Source organism: Delphinus delphis, chromosome 2 (assembly GCF_949987515.2).
Source record: "Delphinus delphis chromosome 2, mDelDel1.2, whole genome shotgun sequence".
NCBI classification, from domain to species: domain Eukaryota; kingdom Metazoa; phylum Chordata; class Mammalia; order Artiodactyla; family Delphinidae; genus Delphinus; species Delphinus delphis.
The window spans coordinates 136,520,987-136,544,935 of NC_082684.1; the positions used below are offsets into that span (position 1 = coordinate 136,520,987).

General features: G+C 43.7%; 1 protein-coding gene across 1 annotated transcript in view; it reads right to left on the bottom strand.

Moving 5' to 3' along the window:
* Positions 1-23,949, bottom strand: part of MAP2K1 (mitogen-activated protein kinase kinase 1) — a 79,039-nt gene that overhangs the window by 44,405 nt on the left and 10,685 nt on the right. The window contains exon 2 of the mRNA XM_060005726.1: positions 68-278. Coding sequence (XP_059861709.1) covers positions 68-278 — 211 coding nt within the window. The remainder of the gene's footprint in view (positions 1-67; positions 279-23,949) is intronic.

Sequence of the window (23,949 nt, forward strand, 5' to 3'; positions counted from 1 at the left end):
CCAATTACCTGTTCACCAAGGCAAGCTTGATTCAGTCTTTTTTTTTTTTTTTTTAAAGTGGCCTCACCTTTCTGGCCATAACCAGACCGGACGGCTTGTGGGAGACCTTGAACACCACACCTCCATTGCCAGCACCCAGCTCACTGATCTTCTCAAAGTCGTCATCCTTCAGTTCTCCCACCTTCTGCTTCTGGGTAAGGAAGGCCTCAAGGCGCTTCCGCTGCTGTTCATCGAGCTCCAGCTCCTCCAGCTTCTTTTGCAAGGCCTCCAGGTTGGTCCTGTCCCAAAGTAGGAAGCACGGGTCAACACTGTCATCAGAGAAGTCCACCCAGAGGAGCGCCCTTGCTATGGAGAGCTCCAGCTCTGAGGCCAGAGAGAGAACTGATGGAGGAAGCTTGGGGGAAGGTCCCACCTGCTGTGGCTCTACCCACTGCACTCCGCCACCCCACACAACTCACCACAGACACACTTCCCCTCTCAAGGCCTGCTCTCATTTGTAAAATAGGGGAATTAGTTCTCTCTCAGTATGCTATGAGCCTACGAGACGAACTGCAGAATCTACTAAAATCCAGAGTGAGCCACCTTAATTTGTTTTAAAACCCCAGTATCAAAAGACCCACTAGTGTTGGTTTTAACAACACCATATACAAAATAAAATCTATTTCCTAAAACCACTAAATTGAAACCAAAGCACATTATCAAAACAGGCTCTAAACTGAATCACAGTAGAAACCCTCCCTTCCAATGTGATCAGATCAGGAACAAGGTCAATCAAAATAGAGCAAAAAGGGTATACCTAAATTTTAATTTTTGCAAAACATATGAAAGTGCATTCATTCACCCACCTGCTAACACAAGGCGAGGCCCTCTCTTTAAGAGCCCCACATCATCTTTCTGACATGAACCAGAAGAGAATACAATGTCTATAATTTCCAAATACTGATTATTTAGCATAAAAATGTAGACAGAGTAATCTCAGAATAAAACTTTAAGAGTATGATGACTTCCCCCAATTTTAATGCTCACCTAATTTAACAGTAATTTTTTTTTAATTACCATTTCTTATTTATTTATTTATTTATTTGTGGCTGCATTGGGTCTTTGTTGCTGTGCGTGGGCTTTCTCTAGTTGCAGCGAGAGGGGGCTACCCTTCATTGCAGTGCACAGGCTTCTCACTGCGGTGGCTTCTCTCGTTGCGGAGCATGGGCTCTAGGCACACGGGCTTCAGTAGTTGTGGCACGCGGGCTCAGTAGTTGTGGCTCAGCGGCTCTAGAGCACAGGCTCAGTAGTTGTGGTGCACGGGCTTAGCTGCTCCGCAGCATGTGGGATCTTCCTGGACCAGGGATCGAGCCCATGTCCCCTGCACTGGCAGGTGGATTCTTAACCACTGCGCCACCAGGGAAGTTCCTGACAGTAATTTTTTTAGTAACCTGGACTCACTGAGTATTTCCACAGCTTTTAACTAGTATTCATAGGTGGGGGGGGAAAAAAAAGAAAGAAAACCACTTCGTTTGCAGTCGTATTTCATCAGTTTCTCTGATATTTAAATACATACATTACTTAATTACAGTACCAACTACAACTGTGCAAATGACTTTCGGAACAAACCGGCTCTTGGTAAGCACATAATTCAACCAGTGGGCGCCGGAGTAAGTGGGTATGGCAGACAGCAGCCTACTAGTGTGCTTTACATAAAGAACTGAAGTGTTCATTACTCCTGGGAGCTTGTTAAGAGAAGGGTGGTAAACAGATTCCACCGTGTTTCATTTGACTTTTGTCCCTAGTCTAAACAAACAACACAGGTGACAAGACAGGCAGTCATTACACATCAGAATGTTGGTGACCCCCTTCCCTCAATATACACACCATTTCTGAGCTTGGGGGTAGGAGCAAGCATAATCTTCCACTCTTCATTCACACTCCAAACCTTAAGAAGGCAAGGAGATGGAGACCCAATGCCTCCCCAGGGTATGGGAGGATCCAATAGTGCCTTACAAATAACACAGTACATGGGGCCAAAGAGGACACAAGGCTGACTTTCCCAACCTTCTTCACTGGGTAACTCTTGGGAGAAGAAGCCTGGTGCCTGGTCCCCCCCAAAATTTGTAAGTTGAATCCCTAACCTCCAATGTAACTATGTTTAGAGATAGGATTTTTAGAAGGTAATTAAGGTTAAATAAGGTCATATGGGTAGAGTCCTAATCAGACAGGATTGATAGCCTTATAAGAGAGGTGGCCTTCCCCCTACACACTCCAAGGAAAGGCCATGTGAGGACACAGCAAGAAGGCAGCTGCCTGCAAGCCAGGAAGAGAGGCCTCACCAAAACCCAACCATGCTGGCAACCCAACCAGTCCTCATCTTGGACTTCAAGCCTCCAGAGTTATGAGAAAATTAATTTCTGTTGTTTAAGCCACCCAGTCTATGGTATTTTTGTTATGTAGCCTGAGCAGACTAAGACAGCTGGTCAATATTCTCATCCTGCTACAAGGTTGAACTCAGTCTCACTGCTACCCACAGTCCCTCAGGTGTGGGGACTGGAACCAGTGTGGCTGGGAGTGCACAGTGCACACCCTCTGGTTTCCCTTCTCTAAGGTCTCTCCACAAAGGAGCCCATTGATGACAACATTTAGAAACACATGTCAAATACAGACAGACCCTACAGCTAAAACTTGGATGAGGTTACAGCTGCCTGGAGGGCTCAGCAGTCTGACTGGAAATGCAGACTCCAAAAAGCTGCTGTCAAGAACACACACACACACACACACGCACACACACACACACACACATCACACTGAATGTGTACGAGGGCGAGAGGGAAGGAGGGCTAGATGAAAGGACAATCACTCTCCTTATAACACTGTACTTTTTTAGGTGTTTTACGTGCATTAATGCATTTAACCCACAACCTTACAATTACAACACATAGCAAACTCAAGCACAGACAGGTGAAATAACTTGTCCAAGGTCGCACATCTAAGTGGCAGAGCCAGGATTCAAACCTGGGCAGAGAGAATCTCTAACCTTAATCATGATGCTATATTACCTCTTCAAAAAGTTCAATACGTCCAAGGGAGGCAACTTGCAAACATGGGTAAGATCCTAGTGTAGAGCACGTAACACACCAGGGCTGAATCAGACATGAAAATGGTGTACCTACAGGAAGAGTCCTTTGCCCCAGATGCAATCCTGTCTCCCCTGTACATCAATCTGAACAACTGCCTTGCAAGTAACACTGGCCGCAAGAAACCACACCCATTTGGGGGTGGTGGGGGGTTGGGATGGTGGGAAGGTGGGAGGGATGCTGACTCTGCTCATTTTCCTGACTCTGCAGAAATAAGGAATTCTCCCACTTTCGGGGGAAAAAAACCCTAAGTCTGGGCTTTGTGCCACCTTCCTCCCCACCCCTCTCCTATGCTCCATGGTCCAACCGCCTACCCCATCAGCTAAGGAACTGGCTTCTAATTTGTGCTTTCAGAGGGTGGAGCCAGGGAGAGAAGAGACACTTATGGTGGCAAGACTTTCCTAATGGGGGGGTGGGGGGACGGAGTTGCCAAATTAACAAGTCATTAGTAATCAGGAATCCCAGATTCTTATCCCAAATTGGAAGACAACTAGCTGTGTGACCATGAACAAGTCATTTAACTCGACATCTGTTTTGTCTTCTGTAAAATGGGGTAACAAGATGCTTACTTCACCAGGAGAGGATCAAAATAAAAAACTAATGGGACGAAACCCTGGAATTTTGACACATTTCTACACAAATGTTAAGGCAGGTGGGAGTGGGTTGGAAGATGAGGAGAAGCCACAGCAGCAACAGCAGGATTCAAAATTACTGTCTTTCCTGTAATTTAATAATTATTAAAATCCCCTAAAAGTTTTTCAGGGAATGAAAGACAAAAGATTTTATCTGAAGGTGAAAGGAAAATTCTGGCATCAAAATGACTTTCATGACTCATTAAAAAGAAATCAATGAGGTATCGGTATTCAGTACTGCTTCCTCTCACCCAGGGAGTGGATGGTGTTCAACAAGGCTCACTTGTGCCCTCCCAAGGTGAAATGCTTCAAGCAAAGGAAACAGGAAGAGAGTGGCCCCTCACCCCTCAACCACACCACAAATCTCCAACACTCAGAGGACAAGAACTGGCTTCCTTCACAATCTTTGGTTTTAACTGAAATCAGCAAAATCAGAACTAGGGATTGAGAAAAGAAACTGGAGCCCAGCACAATACATCTCTGACACACACAGCCCTCTCCAGGGACCAGCTGTGATGGCTCCAACCCCCATCACATTCCCCACAGCAGAAAGGAAACGACATGCTGTAACATGAATTCTGCACCAGGGCTGTCTTACAGTAAACACAAGTTCATCCAGATACAAGATTATAGGCTTGAAATGGGAACGCAGAGGAAAAACAAGGAACTTGGAGAAAAACACAGGTTGTCATTTGTGTTCTGAAAACACCAGGAAGGCACAATGAAACGGGTGGGGAAAGGATGATCCTGGGCAAGAGCTTCTCCTTCCCTCTCATCTCACCCATCTGCTCAGCCTAATTACACCACCACAGCAGGAATCTTTCATTCGTGGCTCAATGGCTCCAATCAAGGAGCAGTATAAAATGCAGCACAGAGAGGGACCTTAAAGACCACCCTATCCAACCTACTTTACAAGTGAGGAAACGGAGGTCCAGAAAGGACAAAGTCACACAGCTTATTGGTGGCAGGTCTCCCGACTCCTGAAATAGAGCTCCTTTCAAGGTGCCACACTGCCACCTCCAACTCTGATGGTCACTGCAACGGGAAGCTGACCTAAAGGAATGACTGAAGGGGGAGAGAGGCGATGTCCAGACCAAGGAATGGGGTCTTCAAACTGCCACACACCAAACAGAGATGGGCCACAAATGCATGCCAAACACCAGCCAGCTGTCTGTCACCAACCTGAGCAAGGCTGCTACAGGTGGCAGGCCCCACCTCCACCGGGAGGAAGCACAGAGGGAAGAGCAGGGGATGACAACACATCACTGTGCTGGAAGGAGAGAAAGGGTCCCAGTGCAGGCGGGTCTCCTCACCAGAGAGCCCAGGAGTTGTGAAGTTCTCCCTTCCCTGTGGCATTTGGCAAGAGGGCAGGGAAGAAAGAGGGAAGGAAAGGCAGAAAGACCCAAGCTAAGAGGGAACAGCACCCAGAGACTAAGGCTGCAACCCTTTGATCTACACCCTATACCATTCCCATCTGAGATACCTTGGGAGTTACCTCCTTTTCTGGTCCTTAGTTTCCATACCCATAAAAAAAAGTATATGGGGAGTAGGGTGGGGAGTTTGTCTAGATGTCTCTAAGGAAGTCTGTCAATGTGACAGCCAGCTGCGGAGGTGCAGAATAAGGCTGACGGTGTATTCAGGTTGAGGAGCTTCAACCGGGTAGGTGAGGGGAGAGGGGGAGAATGTGAGGAAAAGATAAGAACTGGCATCAGGGTTCTCTATACAGTCAAACCACGGACAGCAGGAGATGGGAGGCATTACAAAGAGTAATAAGAAAGGAAAGGAGAATGGGCCTGAATGAGGAAGGCAACGGGGCCAAAGGTGTAGCTTACCAACTTCCAGACTCCAACTAAACTAGCCCATCTGTGTTAGAGAGTGTAGGTGTGCCAACCAGGGACAGCCCCAGACAACATGGTGGAGAGGGGCTTATACCCTCTCACACCTCAACCCTACAGGCCACTCCGTGAAGGGCTGGTTAACTAACTAGGCAATAAAATTCTAGGATTATGTATACAGCCTCTGTGAAAGAGGCCAGATGCAAAAGAATACATACGATGTCATTCCCTCTATATAAAATTCAAAACTGATCTAGGCCATTATAAAGTTAAAAAGTGATGCAAACTATCACATACAGAATGGATAAACAACAAGGTCCTACTGTATAGCACAGGGAACTATATTCAATATCCTGTGATAAACCATAATGGAAAAGAATATGAAAAACAATGTATATAACTGAATCACTTTGCTGTATAGCAGAAATTAACACAACATTGTAAATCAACTGTACTTCAATATTTTAAAAAATCCAAGAACAAAAAAACAAAAACAAATAAAAATAAAGTAAAAAAGTGATCACACTTTGGTGGGGGAGGGTAGTAACTAGAAGGGGGCATACGATGGTTAATTTTATGTGTCAACACTGCTGGGCCACAGCGCCTAAGATATTTCATCAACATTTTTCTGGATGTCTCTATGAAAATGGTTTTGGGTTTTTTTTTCGGGGGGGGGAATGAGATTAAAATTTAAATTGGTAGACTATGAGTAAAGCAGATTACCCTCCATAATATGAGTGGGCCTCATCTAGTCAGTTGAAGGCCTTAATGGAACAAAGACTGACCTCCCTGAAGCAGAAGGAATTCTTCCGGCAGATTTTGCCTTTGGACTCAAGGTGCAACTCTTCCATGGGTCTCCAGCCTGCCAACCTAACCTGAAGATTTTAGACTTAACAGGCTTCCACAATCCCATAAGCCAATTCCTTTAAAAGTTCCAGTCAGTGTCTGTCTGTCTCCTTTCTCTCTCTCAATCTCAGTATCTCTCAATAGTCAGATCAATCTATCAGTCTTGGAAGCTGTGCTCTGATTTCCTTTTATTCTTTTTTGTCCTCTAGGTGTTTCACCTTGGATAATTTTTACTGACTCATCTTCAAAGTCACTGATTCTTTCCTCAGTTCTGTCCGGTCTGCTGATGAGCCTGTGGACCTTTGATGTCATATTCTTTGAAATTTCTATAATTTCTTCTTGAATCTATTTTTAGTTTCCACCTCCTCTGAAATTTCTCATTTGTCCATGTATGCTGTGTAACTTTAAGATATTAATCATGGTTATTTTAAAGCCCCTGACTGATAAACCCAACATCTGGGTCATCTCTAAGTCTGGTTCTGCTGATTACCTTCTCTCTTGATAATAGGTTGGTTTTTTTCTCTCTTGATTTTTGATTAAACGCTGGACATTGTGATGGAACAGAGACTGAGGTAATCATCTTTATACTTGGTAATGGACATACTCTTCTGTCATACTGTTAGTGTGTGTTAGGCTATTAGTCAAAGTTGAGCTGAGTTGGGGTTTTCTTGTTAATGTTAACACCACAGGCTACAAATTTCTCCAGTGATGGGTCGTACCTTGTGCTTAGAGTGAAGCCTGAGCTGCATAGGTTTTTTTCTGTGTTCCTACTCCTCCCTCAGCTTTGAATTGTCCTTAATGCCTGGCCACAGAATGGGGTCTTTCTCCATGCTCTTGGCCCTCTTCCAGGGGTAGACTGCAATTACTTTAATTTAGTGCTAGGCTTATGGTAGGGGTAAAGAAATTCTCTCTTGTCCAGCGTTAGTCTTAAGCAAGCCCTGTGAGCATATACTTCCCCTCCTCTCCATGGCAGCCAAACTCTATCACATGTCTGTGGCAGTTCTCGGGTAGAACAAAGTTTTCTATACCTCCTCCAGCAATAGTAGACCTTTGTAGATCTCTGCTTGTTGGTGCTGAGCGTAGCTTTGGGCTTATATTCTAAAGCAGCTACGGGAAGCAATGCTTCAGTGCAGCCATTCTCTTGTATTGTTTATAATGTGCTTCACTGAATTTAGCAGAAGTATTTTTTTCTTTTTCCTTGATGCTGGCTGCTCACATCTTGGGCACCTACTCTTCTAAGCTTGCTGACAGATGTGTAGATGAGAAAAACTTCACAGTCACTGTTCTTGAAAGTAGCCCCCAGACCCACTTCTAGGACCAGAAATATATACAGGAAATCTGCTGCTTCTGGGTCAGTAAAGCGCTGGTCTTTCACAATGGCACATGAAACTACTTGAAAGGAAAAAAACATGCATGTGGCTACCAGACACTCTGTGCTTGGGAAATAGGTGTGAAGCCTTTGGGAGTCAGAAGACCTGGGTTCAACTCTGATGGTAACTTGGTCTGTGAACTTGTGCGAGTCACTTTCCCTCAATTTTTCTCATAGGTAAAATAGGAGAGTTAAGCTAAGTGGTGTTTAAAGTCCATTTCAGGGTTAAAATTCTCCAATCCTAATATCAGATTCTTCCTGTAGTATTCCAAGGATAGAACTCTGCAGCTAAGTACCAAGGCCATAGACATCTGCAAGCACAGTGGTTGGCTTCCCGTGTTGTATGGTTAGAGACCCTAGTCATTACTTCTTGTCCACATATAAACCCCACTGACACTTATCCCATCCTCGTTGCTTTTTCCTTTGATACTAAATCAATTGTTTCATCTTGCCAGGTCTTCTGTGAGAATGCATGCATTTTGACACTACAAGACGCTTAGTGAAATAGTGAAAGGAATACAGACAGCTAAGGGCAGTTTAAGACAATGATGTGATGGTAAATAAAAGTGACTGCAGAGGGGCTTCCCTGGTGGCGCAGTGGTTGACAGTCCACCTGCCGATGCAGGGGACACGGGTTCGTGCCCCAGTCCGGGAAGATCCCACATGCCGCGGAGCGGCTGGGCCCGTGAGCCATGGCTGCTGAGCTTGCGCGTCCAGAGCCTGTGCTCCGCAACGGGAGAGGCCACAACAGTGAGAGGCCCGCGTACCGCAAAAAAAAAAAAAAAGTGACTGCAGAGATTAAATGAGTGCAATGTAAAAAAAAAAAAAAAAAAAAAAAAAGCTGGAATCACCAAAAGTGATATTTAATATTTTATGTTGTCAAGTAATTATTGGTTAATAAGAATAAGATTTGATTTGATAGTACCTACTACTGATTTATTGTATACCTGCTGTATGCCACTTATTCTGCTAAATATGGATGAGCTCCTAAATGCCTAATACCACCATGACGTAATTCCCACTGTTAGCCCCACTTTACTGATGAGATTCCTGCATTTTCATGCAATAAATAAGTAATCTAGAAAAAATGCACAATGTAATTAAATACTACCTTTATTGTCTTTAATTGGTTTCACCACCACTCCCAAAAAAGACTGGAGCAATGACTGTCCCACAGTTCCCCTAATTCTCACAAAGGGCTTCAGACACAGATGGCTCTGTAGTTCAGGATATGCTGAGCAATCAGGGTAAATTTTATAGGATTTTGAGACCTAATTTGGTCTAGAACGACATATAAAATTTAGATAGCAAAAAAGGAGAAAGGGCATTCCAACAGGGTCTACAACGTAGACAGTGGTATAGAACTGGGAGTAAGAATATTAGAAGCAAAGAGTATTGGAGGAATAAAACTTAAAAGTAAAAAAATCAGGAAATTCCCTGGCGGTCCAGTGGTTAGGACTCCACACTTTCACTGCCAACGGTGCTGGTCCAATCCCTGGCCAGGGAACTAAGATCCCACAAGCCAGCGCGGCCAAATTAAAAAAACAAAAAAAAGTAAAAAAATCAGAAAATGAGAGTTGGGACAGATGTTTATCTTTAATTTCATTTTAAATCAACTAGCTTCCAAGCCAATAAACAAATGAAAAGTGGAGAGGATGAGTTCAATTAAAAAGAGATAAGGGGCTTCCCTGGCGGCGCAGTGGTTGAGAATCTGCCTGCCGATGCAGGGGACAACGGTTTGAGCCCTGGTCTGGGAGGATCCCACATGCCACGGAGCAACTGGGCCCGTGAGACACAATTACTGAGCCTGCGTATCTGGAGCCTGTGCTCCGCACCAAGAGAGGCCGCAATAGCGAGAGGCCCGCGCACCGCGATGAAGAGTGGCCCCCGCTTGCCACAGTAACTAGAGAAAGCCCTCGCACAGAAATGGAGACCCAACACAGCCATAAATAAATAAATAAAATTAATTTTTAAAAAAAAGAGATAAGAATCCTGTATTCCTATCCTTTAAGAAAACAAACAAAAAAAAAACCCACTTAGTCCTTGGAATCAAACTGCCTTCTGAAATCATATAAATTACCTTCCCACTGCACGTTTCCACAGACAGACACGCTGAAAAACACACGCATACACACACACACACACACACACACACACACACACACACACACACACACAAGGAACCTCTGGAGTGACAGGACCACCCACTCGCATAGACTCTTCTCAAATACTGAACAACATCCTGAATCAGAGAGGGGGTGTCATACTGTTGCTTGAAAGAACTGACAGCCTATGTTCCTTCCACCCCAGTGGGCAAAATTTGTTTCATATTAGCCACATGTGAATTAATTCCTGAAGGACCAGTCTTCCATAGAAGCACAAAAAGGAAAGGAAAAAGTGATGGAGTTTGGAGAGAGAGAAAAAAAGATAAGACAGAGGACAAAAAGTGATGCATCACCTTTACTTAATAGGGAGAAAAGAGGGATATAACAGTCTGATAAAGAATGAAAATTTAGATGCAGTTAAAAGATGAGCTTCCTAAATGCTAGCCATGGTACACTCATTAACTCATTTATTCCTCACAACATTTAAAAATAGATATGTTGGGATTTCCCTGGTGGTCCAGTGGTTAAGAATCTGCCTTCCAATGCAAGGGACGTGGGTTCAATCCCTGGTCGGGGAACTAAGATCCCACATGCCACAGGGCAACTAAGCCCTCATGTGCCACAACTAGAGAGCCCGCACACTGCAACTACTGAGTCCATGCCGCAGGCCACAAGGAAAGATCCTGCATGCTGCAACTAAGATCCCACGTGCTGCAACTAAGACCCAATGCAGCCAAATAAATAAATAAATAGTTTAAAAAACAACAACAGCAAAAAATAGACATGTTGTTCCCATTTTACAGATATGGAAATGGAGGCCAGGTGTAGTTAAGTAACTTACCCAAGGCTAGAGTTGGAATTCCAAAGTTTCTTTTCTCCACATCAGCTGAAGAGCTCATGTCCTTCAAACAAATCTCCCACTTAGCACATCCCTAACACCAGATAATTACCCATTAGTGACCTATTCCTTTGCGGTAAGACCTGTGTTCTGCTAAAAGGTAAAATCCCTGAGAGGACAACAAATTAAATCTACCCAAAAAGGAAATTCTTTCAGCGGAACATCCAAGGCTGATACTTTTTTTTTAAAATAAATTTATTTATTTTTCTTTTATTTATTTTTGGCTATGTTGGGTCTTTGTTGCTGCGCTCGGGCTTTATCTAGTTGCAGCGAGCGGGGGCTACTCCTCCTTGTAGTGCATGGGTTTCTCATTGCAGCGGCTTCTCTTGTTGCAGAGCATGGACCCAGGTGCGCGGGCTTCAGCAGTTGTGGCTCGCGGGCTCTAGAGCACAGGCTCAGTAGTTGTGGTGCACGGGCTCAGCTGCTCCGCAGCATGTGGGATCTTCCTGGACCAGGGCCCGACCCCGCGTACCCTGCACTGGCAGGCAGATTCTTAACCACTGCACCACTGGGGAAGCCTGGCTGATACATTTTGATTGGGGAGGGAAGGGAAGCAATAGGACACTGCCCAGGTGAAGCACACGGGACAAGCAGTAAACAGTCTGGTGGCATAAGAGAGCTGGCAGGGACGGGGCAGGAAGTGCTGAAAGGAAGAAAGCACCAAGGATAACCCAGGTGGAAAATTCAATAAACGCGTGGTCACCATCAGAAAAACAAAGGCAGTGCTGGGTCTGGTGGTGGCCACAGAATGCGAGTGGCTGACTGCTCCTGAAAGGACAAGCTGGTGTACTGTGGCCTTATTAAGATGATGTATTTGACCCTACCCACTCCCTGCTCTAGAGAAAGACCTTTTAGAAACTCCCTGTGTAATAATGGTCCATGCTGCTCTGTGAAGGAGAGGTGCAGCTTGCTCTTCAGGGAGAAAGGACCCAACGTGACCACAGTCTTACCCAGAACCATGAGGACAGCTGAGTCCCCAGGGCAAAAAGACCAACAGCTAGTGCCCAGAAGCACAACTAAGAGCAGTAAGATGCAGTCAGGAAAAACACAGCACTCAAAACACGTCTCCAGTGCTAGTCCATGTTGAGAAATTTTCAATTCTCCAGACCTGTTTCCCTCCTTAAATACACGACCAACATGTTTGTTACAGCTAGGCCCTTCTCCTTGCCCAAAGTTACACACAAGAGAGGTCAGCAAACCTCTCCTCTGAGCACCCATCACCTCTGGGGAAAATCCCACTCCCTAGGTGACTTTCTAGCAACTCTCAGGGAATCCTGAGATCAGGATCAGGGCTAGAAGTCCAACCAAGTGCTCACTTAGGCACTCAACTTCTTAAACTAGAGTGTGGAAAACTACTAGTCAGGCTCTCCAATTAAGAGCAGTTGGTCTCGTGGGGTCAAAACGTAGCTGGTAGAAGTAACATCATGCACCAGAGAGAATGAAATTTAATTAAAACTAAAACTGATAGTGCTTGCTTAAGTCTTACAAAAGAAGATGGAGGGCGGGGAAATAAGTGTTTGTGCGAACAAACACCCTCGGAGCAGAGGATACCAGAGGACCAGAAGGCTGGCCCATAGTTTAAAAGGGCCTGCTTCTGAGCCTTGGCATAGGCAGAAGCAGGCCTGAACAGCATGCAGAGGTGGAGCTGGAGAGCTGAATCACGTTGCAGAATAAAATGGGAGAGACTTCTTTTGGGAGTGGCTGTGAAGCAGCAAGAAAGGAAGAAAAGGATGCACCATGGCAGAGTGGCAAAGGTCATTTAAGCCCAAAGATACCTAATACCACTAGATTTTAAGTTGTCTTTATTGCTATAATACATCCTCCCCACCCCAGACCTTCAGTCCAATCTGCCATGCACACAAATAGCTTTGTGTATATTTTGTTCTTACTGTTGTTGATGGAAAGCAGAGAAAGGGGGCCAAATTCCAAGTTTGTTCAACACAGAGCAACAAGAAGAGAAAAATCACAGGAAGGGAAATGTGAGCCCCAAAGAAGCAGAAGTGACCATGAGAATGTAAGTCTCCAAGACTGCTCTAATCTAGAGGAGTGCAGGGGATAAGGAACTGGAGCAGACATCTAGCTTATAGCTGTGATGTCTACAGATGTGAAAATGCAATGCAGATTCATTATGGAGCATCCATGGTGTGACAGGCACCATGTACGCTAGAGGCTAGGGAGGTACAGATGAGGAAGACAAGGTCCCTGCCCTCACCAGGCAGTGTGTGTGTGTGTGTGTGTGTGTGTGTGTGTGTGTGTGTGTGTAAGACACAGGGAGACAGAGATGTAGAGATGATAGAGAGAGAGACAGAGAGAGATATCACAGTGCAAGCCAAAAACAGGGAATGGTACTAACAAGTACAGCAACAGCTACGGGGTAAGGGAGACAATAATGCTGAAAGTGAGGTGGGCACAGTGGGGTATGGGAACAGAAAAAAGACAACTCCATCTAAGATGAGGAAGGGAAAGTGAAGGTGAGAAAATGTAATGTCCACGTTTAGACCTGAAAGATACCAGTTGTTGCAACAGAGGGAAAAGCACTCCATCCAGGCTCCATCCCACTGTTGGTGGGACTGTAAATTGGTGCAGCCACTATGGAAAACAGTATGGAGGTTCCTTAAAAAAATGAAAAATAGAGCTACCATATGATCCAGCAATTACACTCCTGGGTATATATCCAGAAAAAAGAAAACTCTAATTTGAAAATATACATGCACCCCAATGTTCACAGCAGCACTCTTTACAATAGCCAAGACATGGAAACAACCCAATTGCCCACCAACAAACGACTGGCTTAAGAAGATGTGGTACGTGTAAACAGTAGAATATTAGCCATAAAAAACAACAAAATATTGCCATTTGCAGCAACGTGGATGGACCTAGAGAATATAAAGCTTAGTGAAATAAGTCAGACAGAGAAAGACAAATACTATATGATATCACTTATGTGTGAAATCTAAAAAATAATACAAATGAATCTATATACAAAACAGAAACAAATTCACAGACATAGAAAACAAATTTATGGTGACCAAAGGGAAGGGAGGGGACAAATCAGGAATAAGGGATTAACAGATACAAACTACGATACCTAAAACAGATAAGCAACAGGGCTTTACTGTATAGCACTGGGAATTATACTCAATATTTTGTAATAACCTATAATGGAATATAATTGTCAAAAAACCAAATCACTACACTATACACCTGAAATTAACACTATTGTAAATCGACTATATTTCAATTTAAAAAAATTCCAGTTTGGAACCTTCATAGAAATAGAATCAAGAGTTGCACAACTCAGGAGATATTGGCTTCCTTGAGAGAAAGAGTGTGTAGAAACCTGAAGTCTAAAAACTGCTGAGTTCAGCTTTCCAGGTCCTTGAAAGTCCACTGCGGAGTTCTCTTTTAGATAATTAACCTCTCATTACCTGGTCCAAAGACTGGCTTATAGAAGGCTTTGACAGTAAAGTCAAATCCAGTCCATCATGCATACCAGCTCATTGTAAAGACAGAAGTGTTTCTCTCATAACAAACCACAGTCCTGGAGCCAATTCCTGAACCCAACACTGATTTACATTATTGCTATCTATGCAATACAGTTATAAATGATGGTTGCTTGAAACTCAACAAATTCAGTTCACCTATTTCATTTCAGATACACATTACTGAATTCCAGAGGGCTATTTTTATTTGCAAAATTGCACCCTCTGTCAATAATTTGCCTCCAATCTATAACCATGCTCTTAACAAAAGACACCAAGATTGTGGAATTAACCCGGGTCTGGAGCCTTCCATCCTTGAACAAGATCTCTCACCTGCATTAAATGGAAGCATCCTCTTGTCCTGTGTTACAAAAGACTGTTACACACACAGTGAGAGTGTGTTCTGAAACAAATAGCTGAACACACTAACAAGACACTTTTCTAAAACAAACAAACAAAAATACCTTTCTTCTAACTTATTCTTGGTTAAAAAAGAGTGTGACTGTGGATGACACCTCACATTAATTGCGAATCCTCAAAGAGCATTAAAGAATACGCCAACGACTAAGATTAGAAAACAAAATTTACTAAGATGGTACTCCACTGCACATTAAACTTGAGTTATTAGCTGTGGAGAAAAACAAGACAACTGCAAAAACAGCCTTGTTAAGTGTTCTTTGGACCTTGGTCACTTTAGGTTAAAATTCTGCAGGCTCTGCCTGGCATTCAAAAGAGAAGCATGTTCTTACAGCAGAAGATAAAAAAGATTTGTCCACCAGGCTCTTCCTCTTCACTTCTCCCCACCCACTTTCTTTTCTTCCAAAGGAGAATGGCTCTCATTTACTCACTGGTTTGCCACATCCTGCCTCAGAAGCTACTTCCTAAGAGCTGCCTGGGCTATTCTGAGAGGAGCTTTAACTCCTTCAGGCCCCCAGACCCTAGGACATTTAGGACATCCCTGCCCACCATCATCATTTACAGTCTAGTAACTAGACTCTATTTGATCACATAATTAATACTCCCAACTTTCTTTGTGCTGGCTTGGAATTAAGCACTTTACCTACAACAGAGTCAGGCAGAGGCCACATCTCTTGGTCCTATCTGGGGTCTCCAACTAGCCCAGCTTTGCTTAATCAGTTAAAAAGGACAAAAAGTAGAAATGATTCAAGCACAGGTATCAAGAAATTCAATGCACGTAACACTGCGTTTGATATCAGTGAAAGCCCAGTGGAGCCAATCTCCTGTCCCACATGAGCTCTGTAAGCTAACACCGACATTCATTCATTCCATGTTTAGAGACTACCTACTATGCACCAGGCCTGGGCTAAAGATGGGGCATCAAGACTGAACTCCTGATCTCCAGAAGCTCACAGTGCAGGTTGTAAAACACAACAGACATGTGTGAGGATCACCACGCATACACACACCCCCAAGTGGTTTGTCTCCTGAGTAGTTCATGGACAGTCCCACTGGAGCCTTTCCAAGGAAGACCACACAAACTTTCACGGTCGAAATAATATCTGACTTCAGCCTTCAAGGAGGGGTAGCCTCCCAAACATTGGCAATAAAATTGGGTGAGAGAGGTTAAGTAATGAGCCCAATCGACACAACAACTTAGGGGTGGAGCCAGGACTGCAACCTCAGCTGTCTGCCTCTGCAGCTCACACTCCTGCAGAGCAAGGAGCACCCACTAAGAGCCAGAACAGAGTTTGTATCTGTGGGGAAGCGCGCCATGGTATCAAAAGAGGAGCAGGGCATCAGTAGCTCCTTTCTTCCCCTAAATTAAAGAGACTTGAGATCTTCGTAGTAAAGAAAATAGAGGAAGATACAGATATATTTTTAAATCAAGAAATCAATAAACACTGACCACCTACTACAAGTGAATCCTATGCAGAGAACTGTTATCTTCTGCTGTTACAGCTGGGCTTCCTGCTAGACACATCATCCAGCGCAGTGCACATCATCAACTGGCCCCTCTGGCTGGCCAGGTATGTGTGCCCCTCCCAAAAATACCGACTCAGACAATAGGCCCCACCCCTAACAAGGGAGGACCAGAGACCAGTTGACGGCACACCAATTGCTGAGCTCCCAAGCATCCCCGAGTCCGCTGGCAGGAGATGTAGAACACTGAAGCTTCTATGACAAATGAGTATTATTTTTTTCACGCTCCAGACTTGGACCTACTGTTACATTTTACTAATCTTCAGCAGTCTGAACACTGACTTTGGATTATGTATCTATTCGCCATATTTGAAACATCAAAATCAGATGATTTCTAGATCCAAAGAGCCAAAAGGTATACCATGAAGAGAAAAATTAACAACAGTTTTTTCTCTCCCTCCACATATACTTATCATCCTTCCCTCTTTTTCTTTTTTTCCTGAAAGTTAAATCCTATTAGTCAAAACCACACAGGGTTACCCCTAGGCTGCACTGACTCTACAGAAATCTGTCAAGACTATACTTGCCGTTACCAAAGGTATGTCAAGAGAGGCTGTGAGGGTCAACAGGAAATGAACTCACTCTGTGCTGGGGGCCTTTAACAATGAGCAACTGATCACCTTTATTCATTTTAAACCGAACATACAGACTCTGCCCTACTTGTAAGACAGATCGAAGCGCAGGCATTGGGACAGGGCAGAAAACAGCCCCACTCTCAAGAGTAGTCAGGGGCCTCGGATCTCGATTCAGGTCTTCACCAGCTGTACAACACCAAGTAAGCTTCCCAGCCTCTCTGGACCTCAATCTCTTCACAACACATCCAGGAGACTGAACTATCAAAATCTTTTCCACATTTAACATATAAGGACAGACAGGTGGCTGTGCTTGGGGGAGAGGGAATGAAAGGTGTTGATGGTGAAAAGGATGATTAATATAACATAATGCTATCCTGGGTCTGGAAATGGCCTGGCCTAGTGCTGCGTTCACCTTATCAGCCTAGATTTATTGGGGTGGGGGTGCAGGAGGGCTGGTGGGTGGGAATCACAGCCACCTACAGTGAAATTAAACTCTTTTCCCAAATGAGTTCTGCTGAAGTGTGATTTATCCAGAGTGTTACTTACCAGCAGTATGAAACCATGTTACTGAAATTGTATTACTGCACAAACTTAACTTTTCCCCAAATATGATTTGCAGAGAGGATGCAGAGCTGAGAATCTTGCGTCTGTGGCCATCTGTCCTATCCCAATCCCTGGAGAGGCGTGGGGGGAGAGTGTGAAAAGCCACAGGTGCCGTGTATATTCAGTCACCGATGTCACATATCCATCAAAGAGCCCAGCAGTTGCTGGGAATAAGTGTTCAGCTCAGCATGCAAAAGAGGCCTGCCAATCCATCCAGCCCCAAACATTCCCTGAGCCTTCCTCTGTGCCAGGCATGGGGCTGAGGGAACACCACAGAATGTCACCGCCAGTTTCCCCACTGGGCTAGGAAGGGACTATTGACTGAAAAGGCAGTACAAAGGATTACAGGCACTTAACTGCCTGTGTGACATACACAGCCCTTAACCAGGATCAGTTTCCTCATCTACTGGGTAGAGATAACACACATCCCGCCTGCCTCATGTGGTTGAATGAGGAAATAAATAGATGTAAAAACAATAAAGAGTACACAGAGCCTCGCAGAACAAATGCTATGATTACCACCAACACTGTGACCCTCCTGTGCCAAGATATTATAAACTGAAAATAGTCAACCACTAATTAAGTCAAAGTCAGACTTCGCAGGGATCAGCAGAGTCTCGACCTTGGGAGAGGAGCATCTTCTGCCCTCTGTCATCTCAAGGCTTAAGTCGTTCAACAAAATTTTACCAAACCAGGGCTTCCCTGGTGGCGCAGTGGTTGGTTGAGAGTCCGCCTGCCGATGCAGGGGACACGGGTTCGTGTCCCGGTCTGGGAAGATCCCACATGCCGCGGAGCTGCTAGGCCCGTGAGCCATGGCCACTGAGCCTGCGCGTCCGGAGCCTGTGCTCCGCAACGGGAAAGGCCACAACAGTGAGAGGCCCGTGTACCGCAAAAAAAAAAAAAAAAAAAAAATTTACCAAACCAGGTGCTAGGGAACATGATGTGCACTGGAGATAATGATGAATAGGACCCAGTCCCAAGCTTCCTCAAGTCCAGTCCAACTGGACAGAGTTATGCAAACAACTAACACGTGACGGGATATGTACAGAGTGCTCTGGAAGGTGGAGCAGATGACTACTACCTGGAGTGGGGTGGAAGACAAGTCTGTGACGGATTTACAGAAGAGCTGACCTAGAAATTGAATAAGATTAGGATTTCAACATGCACTGAAGGTGGAGAAGGGAATCCCCAGTAGAAGACACAGTCTGAGCAGAGGCCAGGGCCCACTGAGGAAGATGTTTGGAAGAAATATGAAGGAGAAGTTGAACCTTAGATCTACCTGGAACTGACCCTCAACATCTGGTTTGTGCCACAGGAAGGGAGTGTTACCTTCCCTTTATGTCAGTGACTACCCTTCCCTATTCCTACACACACACACACACACACACACACACACACACACAGATGCACGCACGTGCAGTCCAGGAAATCCTCTTTAAACTCTTGGAGAAGAAAGCTGAGCTTCCTGGGTGGTGCCTGCCAGGCAGATGGCGGCCTAGAGAAGCTGGGAGGAGTCTATATTAGGCTGTACTGAGGCAGTTGTTTCCTAGGCACCTTTTGCAGCCTCCTGTTTCACTGAAAATAATTCTTTTGCTTCCTGCACATCCCCAGAAATTGCAAGTATGCCCGGCGTTGTCTCTATTCTAAGTCTGTGTGGATAAAGAACAGCTGAAGAGCCTCATCACTGGAAGTTCTTTGGGAGGTGGGAATTTTCTCTCCTTCTCGCCTGATAGAAAATAAGGCACCCTGGGCTGGGAATCTAGTCCTGCCCTTATCATGAGTCCAGTTAATCATCAAAAGCAGTTTACACACACATATGAATCCTTTCTGCTGGGTAGGGGTTGTTGTGCCCATTTTACAGATGTGGAGACAGACTCAAGGATATGAAAACTTTCTAGAAATTAGACCCTACTCTAAAAAACAATACAGGAAGACCTCTGGGTGCTCTGCCTCCCCCGCCCGTCTGCCCCTATGATCTCAGACAGAAAGACCAGATGTCAAAGCTTCCTGGGATCCCTTCCAGCTGTCCCCACCACCTTTAAAGTCCTCGCTGCCCCTACCTTTGCACTCTCAGGGAAGACAGGCACTCTCCTGGACACCTTGCCAACATTCAGATTTGCTTTTAATCTCTCTGAGCATACTCATGCGCCCAAAACTTTCATTTCTCAGTTTCTGAAAGACAACTTTCTAAACCATGAGTCAGACTGAAATCAAACATCACATTTAGGCTTCCTAAAAATATTACCCCAGCACAATGCCTTGGTTTTGTTCCCACATGCCCACCCTCCAAGCACACACACATACACTTTAGACTATCATTTAAACACTGGAATGTATAATTTAAATGTCTTTAATAGCATCTACTAAAAGGACATTCCCATGTGATTCTTCCCTTTACTTCAAAGCTATGATCCAAACTGGAGCTTTTACTGAAATTTAGGACTAAACAGTAGATATGTGGATAGCAAATACTGACAATAAAACTCAGAATATTTAAAATGCATTCAACTCAGTCATAATAACACTGGCATCTTTTCCAATTTTCAGCAAAACTTCTTTTTGTCCATCTCTCAGCCCAGTGCCTGGTAAATATTAGATATGTACTAAATATCAGTTAAATGAATGTTAATACATCTTAATCTTCTAAACATACAAGTTAGAAATCTATGGTTGTAATTCTGGTCATAATCTAAATCTATTTGACCCTAACACAAATGTCATTGGAATAAACAGCAAATAACAAGCAGCTGCTGGCATTCAAAGTATATATACCTCTGTCATTTGAACTGTTTTGAAGTTGGCCTTCTTTGGAAGACAAATGGTTGGCAGCTGCAAATTCAATTACAAAGTTCTTGGTAGGAAGGCAGAGAAAGAACCAGGGGAATCAAAGTGCTATTTCATACATTAAGCATGGAATTCCTTTCCAACAAACATCCTTCATTTCCCTGCGGGGCTAATCATAACATGCCCTTTGAACTTGGGAAAACTCACGACTGTACTTTGGGAGGAAGAATCTAGTTTGAAGGCCAGGCAAAGCTCAAGAGAATAAGAGTCACTCCTTTTGCCCATCTCTATTCTGCTAATTTTTTTTAAGGAAGAGGGTGGAACATAGGAAAAGCCACCAGGCAATAAGTCCAAAGGCCTGGATTAATTAAATGTATGACACTGAACAAGTTACTTCCTTCCTTTGTCCTTCATATTCTCCTTTGCAAAATAAAGGGGCAAAAATAATAAGAGTAAAATTGGATGACTTCTAGATGCTAATAGAATTTTCTGCAATGATGAAAATGCTGTAATCTGCTCTGTCCAATACAGTAAACACTAGCCACACATGGCCATTGAGTCCTCAAAGTGTGGCGATTGTAAATGAGGAACTGATTCTTAACTTTATTTTATTTTAATTCATTAAAATTTAAGTAGCTACATATGGCTAGTGGCTATAGTTTTGGTGAGTGTAGCTCTAAGAAGACCTTCAGCATTTTACGCAATCTTTGGAGGGCTATGTGGGAAAAGCATGGGTGTTAGAGAAGGACAGACCTGGGTTCTAAACTTAGTTCCACCACTTACTAGTTATGCAACCTTGTGCAAGTTACTTAACTTCCCTAAACTTCATCTTCCTTATCTGTACAACAGAATATTATGAACCTTCTCACAGATTTTTAGTGCAAATTCAAGACAATGGATGAAAATAGATCAGATACGCCCTCAATAAACGGTAATTTTTCCAGTTATGATGTCCTTCAGGGATAAGTTTCATGTCTTTTGCCTTCGTCCTACTGTTCCTTCCTGATCTAGGACCCATACTTTATTACCCCACGCCTGGGTCCTACAGATAAAGCGCTTCTCTTTCAAGAAAGCCACTTGCTCAGGAACTGTTCCAGATCCTCAGCTAGGGGCGCACCTCCAGTACCCAAGTCCTCTGTGCCTCCGGAACTGCTGATTTACCCTGTGTCCCCTCCACCTCACATTTCAGGAATTCACAAAACCCTTCCCCCTGATTGCCTATCAAGCTGAAACTTTGTTCAGTGCAGCCAAAACACCTGTTAGTGGTTTCTGGTACTTTCCTCACTAACTCTCCCCTTGACTTCCCCTAGTCAATATTTTATAGCTTTTTATTTGTAAATGCTTTAAGACTTTTTTAAAATAATTGCTCAGTGATTTAGAATACTCAGAAATAAAAATGCAGCAAGCTACATTTATGGCTAACCCAGCGTTAGTTTAGTTACCAAAATAAAACAAGGCAAAAGACTATATTCAAAAGGAGTGTTTTAGTAAAATAATAAAAGTGTTGCACTGTCTATCTAAACTAATATAATGCACTATGAACCTGGTCCAAATGTTCCGCTGGTCCTTCCTTTGGTGAATAGAACTTTTCCGTGGCTCCAATGCCCAAGTTTTATCAGTGGACACAAATGGATGCCTAAGATAAGCAGGATATATTTTCTATTGTTAATAATTATTGGGATGTTAAACTACCCTCTTCTTCTTGTTTTTCTAGCATTCCTCAGACTCAGAGAAAGAGAGAGAGAGAAGAGCTGAAATACAGGCTAGCATTTTGGTAGGATTTCGATCTGGATTTGAGTAAGCCATTAGACAAAAGGTTTACAGTTAGCTTGGAATTCCTGCTAACTTCTGAGGCCTCCCCCAACAAGGACATTCTTGAAGGATTATTTACTGAAGGATGATATGAAATCAAACAGGGCAAATAATTTTGACTCTGAACTCTCAAATGCGGTGAGGGTCTAATCTAATTTTTAAAAAATAACCTGGATACGTAAGTTATAACTCAATAAAGAAACGTAATGAACCTGGATCCAGACAACCCGTAAATACGACAATGTGGCTGATTAGTCTTGCCTTCTCCTCACAACTCCCCAAATTTCAAGATTTGACTGGAATCTGGAACTCATATGGATCATTCACTCAACTCAGTTGTTCCATTTTTTCTGAAAAGTAAATGCACTTAAGAGCATTTGAAATTCTGAACCTTTCTTGGTAACAGGTAAACTCAAAACAGGTCAAGTCTAGAAGGGTGATCATTTCAGAGGGACTTTTGTCTGTGGTTATTTTGAAAGCCACTGCTTTAAAAACTGACATTATGAAGCTTAAAAATAGGCCTTCCTACTAAGGATCCTGGACTAAAATAAAATACCCTTTCCTTCCCCCATTTCCTCATTCCCTTTTCCCTCAAACACCTTAGGAGAGTGGTGATATAGAGGAACAGCCTTTTCCAGTGTTTCAGATTATTACTTGAAAAGAGGTTTTTAAAAATTTTTAAGAGTACTAGGTAAAGTTACCAAAATTCAGTGTCGGGTAAACTTGGAAAATTTTCAAACCAAGTAAGTATCCCAAGTGAAAATATGTCTGAGTTGGGATAAAAGTTCAAGCACCTTCTTCCACTCCAGCTGTGTGAACTCCCAGCAAGTTCTCCCCACTGCTCCCCCCACGCCCCAAGTCTGGTTTCCTCATCTTGCAAAAAGAGTCAGAGGGCTGGAGAACCTGTAAGGTCCCATCCAGCCCTAACAGGCTCTGCTTCTATAAAGCTGGGCGGCTGCTTCCTATTTTCATGACCCCTTGGAGACAGCAGAAAAGCCCCTGGCCCAGAAGGTTCCTGGGAAGCCTCATTATACTTAAAAGTGGTCCCCTGGGACATGAGAACTGCTACTGAGAGCAATGCAAGCTGACATGGCTATAAAATAGAAATGGTATTGAGAGGGAAGAATTAAGTTATGTTTTGCAGATGACACTAGTAAATCTAGAAATACTGATATTCAATCAAAAAATTACTAGATATATGGGACTTCCCTGGCCGTCCAGAGGCTAAGACTCTGTGTTTCCACTGCAGGGGGCATCGGTTCCATCCCTGGTCGGGGAACTAAGATCCCGCATGCCGCGCAGTGCAGCCAAAAAAAAAAAAAATTACTAGATATAATAGTGAATTTTAAAAAGCTGCAGGATATAAACAATTCATACAAATCAAACCACAGTCAAGAGAAAACACAAATTTAAAAATGTTCAATCACAATAGCATCAAAACATTAGGTATTTGAAATATTAACTTAGGACACAAGAGAGTTATTCAAAAGAAACTATAAAACCATAACAGGAAAAGAGGAGGAGACATTAATAAATGGAAAGATAAACCATGACAATTCTTAAAGTTTTCTTTAACCCTACCCAATTTAAGAAAAGGGAAGGGCTTCCCTGGTGGCACAGTGGTTGGGAGTCCGCCTGCCGATGCAGGGGACATGGTTTCGTGCCCCGGTCCGGGAAGATCCCACATGCTGTGGAGAGGCTGGGCCCGTGAGCCATGGCCGCTGAGCCTGCGAGTCCGGAGCCTGTGCTCCGCAGTGGGAGAGGCCACAACAGTGAGAGGCCCGCGTACCAAAAAAAAAAAAGAAAAGGGAAAAAAAAAGACTATCAAAACTAAATAAGAGTCAAAAAGAAATTTTAGAAAGAGATAAAAATACCATAAAGACCAAATAAAAGTAAACCTGAAAATACAACAGATAAAAATCCTATTTAATAAACTCCATGAAGA